General features: G+C 40.8%; 1 protein-coding gene across 2 annotated transcripts in view; it reads right to left on the bottom strand.

The window, feature by feature from the left end:
* Positions 1-8,308, bottom strand: part of mtmr6 (myotubularin related protein 6) — a 20,165-nt gene extending 11,857 nt beyond the window's left edge. Inside the window, exons 1-5 of one of the 2 annotated variants that reach the window (XM_020606449.1) lie at positions 8,241-8,308; positions 5,007-5,138; positions 2,365-2,527; positions 2,050-2,207; positions 736-864 (exon numbers count right to left, since the gene is read on the bottom strand). In XM_020606449.1, coding sequence (XP_020462105.1) covers positions 736-864; positions 2,050-2,207; positions 2,365-2,503 — 426 coding nt within the window. In that variant the 5' untranslated portion in view covers positions 2,504-2,527; positions 5,007-5,138; positions 8,241-8,308. Of the gene's footprint in view, positions 1-735; positions 865-2,049; positions 2,208-2,364; positions 2,528-5,006; positions 5,139-7,717; positions 7,961-8,240 lie in introns of those variants that run through there. The other variant, XM_020606448.1, reaches the window with a different exon arrangement.
* Between the last annotated feature and the right edge of the window lie 45 nt (positions 8,309-8,353).

The raw sequence follows: 8,353 nt of genomic DNA, 5'->3' as shown, positions 1-8,353 counted from the left end.
GCCGGATAATGACGGGACGTGGTATTTGTCAAGGGGCCGGCTTGGCTGTTAGCGAACAATGGGCCCTATCAATCTCGGGTGGGGATGGAAGCCTCTCTTTCCCAAAAACTTCCCACAACAGGCTTGAGAAAAACTCTGTAGGTCTCCCACCTTCAGTAGATTCCGCCAAACCCAAAATGCGAATATTTTGTCTCCTGCTGCGGCCCTCTAGGTCCACGACTTTAGCCGTTAGCTTGGAGTTGCTCTCTCGTAGGCCAGAGCAAATGTTTTCCAGCTCTGCGACACGCTGACTCAGATCTTCCGAGGCGAGCTCAAGGGATGAGAGACGTTGGCCATGTTCGTCGACAGTGGAGCAGACCTGGTCGAATTTACTTTCCAGCTGGTTGAAAGAAGTTTTAAAGTCAGTAGCTAGCGCCGATCTGTGCTGTTCAAGTAGCTCAGACATAGTCTCCATGGATAAGCCGGCGGTTTGGTCGTCTTTTTTCCCCGATTTACCACAGTGCGAGGTCATTATAAAGTAAGCAAAGGTTGGGGAAAAAAAAAAGTGCAAAGGTAGCTACTCCGTCTGCAAGGTATGGCTATAAATGAATGAGAGAAGAGTGAAGCACACAGGAACTCTCATGCGTCACGTCTGCTCCATACCACCATCGACCGGAAGCCCCACTAGACTTTTTACAGCTCTGTAAAACAGTTAGTACTCATACTGTGTGTATGTTATTACAGTTTAGAAAGTACCTTTTTCTCTTGGTAGAAATATGTGAGAACAGGAAAGCGTCCTTTGCTTCTGAACTTGGAGCTCCCCACAATAATAGGCTTACTGGCTGTGATGGGAACATACAGGTCCCGTGGATATGTCTCACACACCTGGAAAACCAAATACAAAACATATATGCATCACATATGGTATATATTCACACACAGACACAGAATACATGGCAGACACCTCCTGCTTCGTGATCTTCAGTATGACATGCTCTGAGCCATACACATGGTGCAACAAATTCATAAGTCGACAGTTCAACACAATGAATACTACGATAAAGGCTATTCTGTATCTAAACACAGGACAAAACCAGCGTTAATGCTCACAATATTGTGCACTCTCCTGCAAGCAATCCCTTCTTTAAAGTAGATGTCAATTTCTTTAAAAGACAAAACTCTCATTTTGGATTAGAGCCCTGCTTGTCTATCATACTAGAGTTTTAGCTAATAGTGAACATGGGAGCTGTCAGTGAAGCTCTAGAACCTTATTCTTGACCTATTCGTATTAGTCTCACTAATTTATGGTAATGCCCAACTGGTTTCTCTAATGTAATGATGTAATTAAGTTCCTAAATCGTACCACACCCTCAGTCACTGTCTGAACACAAAGAGATGCCGTGCCTCATGTTTGAGCTGGCAAGTCAAGTCAAGATTTTTATTTGCCATTTAAGCATAAACAGACTAGGCATAAAGGAATTCCTGTGCAGGGCTCTCCTGGAGTCAGGTAAGGAGTCAAGCCAAGACAATGTTTATACAAAGCACTCTAAAATGTCAAAACACAACTATACAACATGCTGGTATACACCAAAACTAGTAATCATGCACAATCAACATAGTGCTTACTCTTGGGAACTTCGTTTTAATAGTAGGTGGAGTTTATGGCAGACAGACAAGGTACAAACATTCAACAACTGTCAGTAAATCTAGTTTTTACTGTGCTTGCTTACTATCGTGGGGAGAATAATTCATTTTTTATACCACATTTTCCTTTTGTTATATCCTAGGCATGGACAATATATATTTCTGTTAATACATATTGTCTGTAAATATAATCTGTGGATTTCATTCACTGTGTTCTGACTATATAGCATTTAAGGCTATGAAAAACATATATTATTGATTATAAGTATGATCTACTACAACTGATCACACCTTGGTTGTGAACTTCAACAAGACCTACTATGATGCTGTTGCTATGCATTTAAGCATCAAATGTAACTGAGTAGCAGAAGAGGAAGAGATCCTCCTCATGAGGAATTCCCTTACAAGATACAGCTGACTGTCTACCTTATAGTCTCTGTTGACGTCAGTGAGTTGCCATTGGTCACAGGGGACACCCATCCTCTCAAACTCTGCCCCCAGGTCAATGAGTTGCCATCCTTCCTCTCTCTGCTGGTCGTTCTGTTTGGGGTTGTATGAGAATGCATAGAGCTCCTCATAGGATACTGGACAGAGAAGAAGAGAACCAGAGAGACATGCCTTAATAAAACAGAAATATGAAAACACTATGTGTGTAACCAGTGGATGAAAAGGCTAATAACAGAACGCAGATAGATTGCTAAGAACAGACAAGAATACTGATTTAGACACAGACAGACACACCAGGCCGCAAAAGATGCAGCAGTGAGCTGTAGATGTCATGGCAGTCCCTTTCTCTCTGTACCACAAAATGAACCACTCTAAAGTTACGACACTGGATGACCAGAGGACAGCCTGAGGTGGTCAGGGAGAGCTTTTCCATGGAGGCTATATGGTGATGCAAAATCTGCAGAGAAGTGAGGGGGGGAACAGGACAAAAAGAAAGAGAGAGTTGATTTAGTTCCAGTTGATGTCAGGTTTTAAATCAGGTCTTGTACTGTTGATTTATTTGACTGAATTACTTTTTTTTTAAATCAAATTTTTAACAATTACAGCATTTGACTGAATTCAAGTCCACTTTTATTCTGTTTTCCCACATGCCTCCTGCTACACTTATTAGCTCCACTTGACTTCACTGTTATCTCTCAGCATCGAAGCCGTGAATTTCACCACAAGGGGGTGTTTTTGACATACAGTCAACAGCCTTTGCAACACACACACACAGTGGTGAAGAATATTTTTTAAAAATTCCTGGATACAAATGATGATGTGGATCAGCACCAAAAACCAAGCCAGGCAGAGGTAATGAGTGTACTCAGCACCGTATCAGTTCCACAGGATTTCCTACCATAGAGGATCATAAAGATGAACATTTACCACTGGTAATGACTAGTGAAACATCCACACAAACACATACACACATTGTGTTAATCTCACCAGCAGCTGAGACAGATATTAACTCAACTGCAGTTTAATATTTTATTAAGGTACAGCAACTCTGTCAAACTCCCTCACTCTGACCTACAGACTGATTCTAAATTGCCTCCACAAATGCTGACACATAGATACATGCATGCATACTACCACTTCCTAAAAGAACCAAATACCAAAAAAGATTAAAAAAAAAAAATCAGTGGACAAAAGCAGGAAAACCATGCCACAGCAGATTAAGCCAATAACGCAGAATTTCTCATTTTACCAGTTATTTTAAAATGTAGCCTATTATTATAAAAAGCAGGGGTCCCTAACTCCTCCACACATATAGTTCATACTAAAAGTGAAACAATTAGTCAAGTCCCTTTTTCATACAGAAAGAAGGCTGTGGTCCACCAGCTACAACCTGGTGGATAAACAGCCACAGAGTAAAATAAAATGTTCCCCTTTCTCAGCAAATAAAGCAGGAAGGACAGTGGGGAGCAAGTCATAGCCTGGGATCTGCTACACAAAGCATTTTATACCATGCCAGCATTTCTACAATGCAGACCAGCCTCTGTGGTTGTCTGCAGTACTATTTTCACTACATCATATAAAAAGATCAGAGAGGTACAGTGCCACTACGTAGACAGAGATAGCGAAATATGATGTTCAACCCAGTGTTCAGTGTCAACGGGATTCTGCTGATGCCAGTTAATTGGGCTGTATGATATGTATAAAATTATAATGACAAATCACATTTGAACTACATGAGGCCAAAGCTCGCACACATCATTTCATAAGGACAAATTCCCAGTAATATCCTGTCTTGTATGACTGTCCTAGCCCATTACAACAGTAATCTACATCCCCTGTTTAAGGTTCTTTCTTCCCCACTTCTCCAATTCCTACTGTATAATGGGGCTTTCAAACCTGAACCCTACTTCCTCTTATTACACAAAAGCCTACAAATTCTCTCCTTTTGTCCTAAATGCTACCTACACACACACACATACACATTCCCACTGTGTTACAGACGTCCTCCTGCTTTGTGTTGCTGCAGACAGGTAACGCCATCACTAGGCATTAACTGAATTTCAAACTGGGAGTGCATAAATACGATATTGCAGACTTACAAAAGTAAATGAAAACATGTCTGTGTTGTCAAATGGGTATTCACAATAATTAGTGTGCTTCACAGTGAACCATCTGGGGCATGTGGAGTCAGAGTCACAGGGGAAAGTGTCTACGCTGTGGAAGTCCTCCCATTCTGCATCCAAACTCTCTTCACTCGTTTTGATAAATCATGTATTCATTGAGGTTACATCCAAATCTTATGCGAAAAATGTGAACATTAAAAAAAGGGCTATGAATTAGGGAGTCACTGATACCACTTATTTCAGACCAAGTACAATTACATACATTTGAGTACTCGCCAATACCGAGTACCAGTACAAGTACTTACAAGTTGACTGTTTAGTATTGTTTTTTTTGTTTTAGTCGATAGATATGTCTATACTGTGCAGCACTTTGGGCCCTTCTGAGTTGTAAAGTGCTATATAAATGCTGTTTATTATTAATAAGAATGCAGTGTTTCTACTACAAAAAACTTTTGTGATTATGATTGTGATTAAATTAAATATAACAGGAGGCTGTGCAAACTTGAAATCTTTGTGATAAATGCAGTACCGCCACTATTCCTATTGAATATAACGTGTAGCTGACTGAATGTTTGTAGCTTACTATACACCATATTGTGCAAAATATCCATGGACCACGGAAATTTCTTCTCCATCTCCTAACAAATGGCTCAGCCAGCGGGAGGTTAATGTAATGCATAGTATTGGACAGCTTTTACGAGAATGAGTACAATTTCTAGAGGACTCAATACCCAATACTGGTATTATCGGTGCATCCCTACTGTGAATGACATGTAATACTGGCAGATTGCAGTCACCACCAGGGCTACTCACCCAGACCTCCTGTCCGGCAGAGGTCGAATTGTTAGCGCTACTCTCCACAAAGATGAGATGTGTAGCTGTGAGGTACAGTGTGCCATTTGTGATTTTGTTGCTGAAGCGATCCAACAGCCGCACCTGCTCCACCTGCAAACACACAAATGGCAAAAATTTCAACATTAAGCAACAGTTAGTTGTCTGTGGTAAGGTTAAACTATTAAGATATTGGTAAAAGGAATGACACCTGGAACCAGAGCCACACCACCTAATCCTGACCACCTGGCATTCACATATGGTAAATGGACTGTATTTATATAGCGCATTTTTCCACAGTGTGTTGCACTGGCCAAAGCGTTTTACAGGAGATGATACACCATTCACCCATTCACACACAACATTCACACCGATGATGACAGGCTGCCACACAACGGCACTAGTCAAGCCACCGGGAGCAATTCGGGGTTCAGTGTCTTGCTCAGGGACACTTAGGCATGTGGGGATACCGGGAGTTGAACAACCAACTTGCTGGTCAGGAGACAACTGCCCTACCTTGTGAGCCACAGCCACCACACGTATAGCTGCTACTTCCATTATAAGGAATCGTCACAAATGATTTCTGAACAAGGAAAGCAAGCTCTAACAAGGGTGGCATGGCAGAGCAGTGGTTAGCGCTGTTGCCTCACAACAAGAAGTTTCCAGGTTTGAGCCTCAGACAACCCAGTGCTTTTCTGTGTGGACTGTGCATGGTGACTCTAAATTGTCCGTAGGAGTGAATGTAAGTTTATGTGGATGTTTGTCCATGTGTCAGCCCTGCGATAGACTGGCGATGTGTTCAGGGTGTACCCCACCTCTCGCCCAGTGTCAGCTGGGATTGCCCCCCCCGACCCCCCTCTTCAGGATAAATGGTACAGATAATGGATGGATGGAAATCTAACAATGGTAGTGGCCCTTTATTTAACCAAACATTACCACCTCAATTCAAACACAATGCTTACATATTTTTCATTTTTACCATTTATTCAGTGTATTGTGTAAGACAGATGGGTGTAGTCTTGTTATGTAGTCCTAATACTTCCATGCACATAAACATACATACAGTAAACACTACATTTCCTCAAGCTGCATTTACCTCTCATGCAAAAAAAGACTGTGGTCCATCAGCTTTTTTTTTTGTTTTAAACTACAAGTCTTAACAAGATCAGTCCCAACAGTACAAACAGATGGGCTTCAAATACATGTGGAGCCTATGGTGCTGCATACCTCTCAAATCCCTTTTAAGCACTGAAATCCTTTAGAATAACAGTTCTCCTTACTGAAAAAAGTATACTGGTCTTACTAGTGTGGCCTTCGCTCTGTAGTCAAAAGACTGAATTGCTGCATTTGGTCTATCTACTGCTGCTACTATCTGTCTAAATGTGTGATTCATCACAGTAGAGGTTCTTATGCTGACTTAGACTTCCTTTTCTTTATTTTCTTTTTCCTGCCGCTCTCAGATATGATGAAACTGTTAAGCTCTGCAAAAGGCATCGTTCTTAGCACACACAGGAAGTCAGGGGTATGCGTGAATGCGTTAGTGACAGAAGGAAAAAGAGATCTCATTAGACCCAATCTAATCAAATAAGCTTATGCTTCCAAGTACTTTATACATAGCTCTGACCCACCACATAGCCAAAATTGTATAGTTTGAATCTTATTAAAGCCGCATCACCTAATTTCTGATACAGCTTGACCTTTTTATTATTATTTCATTAAAGTAAAAGCACAGATTTGCCATTTCTTCATAGCAATAATCACCTCCTGTGCTGCTTTATTCAAGCAAACAAGCAGGGGAATGTTGGAAGCAGGACCACACCCTGTATGCTATCAATCACATCAGCCTGATCCCAGTGTATCCTCATTCTAGTGGCAATTAGGTTACCTAATTTATAAGCATCCTTAAATCTTAAAAATAGGTTACAATCCATCATAAATACACATACTAGGAAAGATAAAGCCTAAAACATGTTACCAGCTTGTGGGCTACAGAGGCCTATGTAGAAGATGTTTGAGAGGTAAATGTTAAAGGAAACCCATAAAACATAAACAGTACAGTCCTTCAGTATGACAATGTAGTTACAGCGCTGCCATTTCCGCTTTAATCTGAAAGTATGCGCATCCCCATTGCATGAACAGTGAATAAACTCCAGTAGCACTATAATATCAATCTTCAAGTCAAGATGGGTCTTTTTGCCTTCAGCCTGGTCTTCAGTAAGTGGATGATCAGGTGACTGACTTGGCCAGTCAACTTCATTCCAATGGTTGGCAAATTCCAGTCACTGGTTGATTTGGGACATCTGATGATAAAACAGTGAGACTTAGGCTACACTGTACAGTAGCTTGGTTTCTCCTTCTTATGTTTGATCACTGGATGCATCGAATGGCTTGAGAGCGTAACGTTACCTTGATCAATAACAGGGTGTGCAAGTAATAAAATTACAAAGAGGAAACTCAACTATCAGCTGCACGGCAAACGCAAACAACTCATCGATGCTCGTCACGTCTGACGCCCCAAGTTGCTAACGCCACCTGCTAGCCGTCATTGCACTATGTTGATCCACACAATATAAACATTAGTAAACATTTAAATGTTGATATCTGGCAAACGTAGTACTGCAAAACCTCCAAGGACAAGGCCGAACAATTGAATGTATCCAGTCCATTTGCAATTAGCAAGAAATGTTAGCTACCTTTGGCGTTCGGATATGCTCCATTTTTCTGTATCGGAACAGCTGTCAGCGACTGTAAAGCTTCAAACGACGTCTTCCGGAGATAAATGTATCATTGATGATATGATGCCTAAAACTGACACACAACAAACTGTTCTTACTTATTTATCGAAGGCATACGATGTATGCTTATTTTACCCCTACATCTGCGTAAAGCCCTTGGCAATCACGTGAATACTACTAGCTATATGGTGTTTTCAAAATAAAAGTCAAGTTTAAGAAGGTTTTTAGATAGGACGAGGAAATGGGAATTATATTCACCCAAAAAATTGGAAACCGGGGGCATTAACTCGCAATTATGACTTGCTATTTAATAATTATTATGTAAATACGCTATTGGTATGAGTTGCACTGTGGGCTGCAACTTGGGGCCCATTATTTAGATAATTTTTTAGGCTAAAAATTAATTTTTACTATATAGCCAACGGACAACTACTTCATTACTGTGATGCTGACAAAGTTTTTAAAATCTGATGATTCTCACGCAAATGCTGAAGCGTTCCAATTCCTGCAACCTTTCTCCTTATTAAGATCCGGCTTTCATGATCATGCTGTACTTAAGCTATTCGATTTTTTTTTTCTCTTTTGTGAATGCAA

This window comes from Monopterus albus, unplaced genomic scaffold (assembly GCF_001952655.1).
Source record: "Monopterus albus unplaced genomic scaffold, M_albus_1.0 scaffold78.1, whole genome shotgun sequence".
NCBI lineage: Eukaryota > Metazoa > Chordata > Actinopteri > Synbranchiformes > Synbranchidae > Monopterus > Monopterus albus.
The sequence above is the reverse complement of the archived record's forward strand: the minus strand, read 5'-3'. Positions and strand labels throughout refer to the sequence as shown.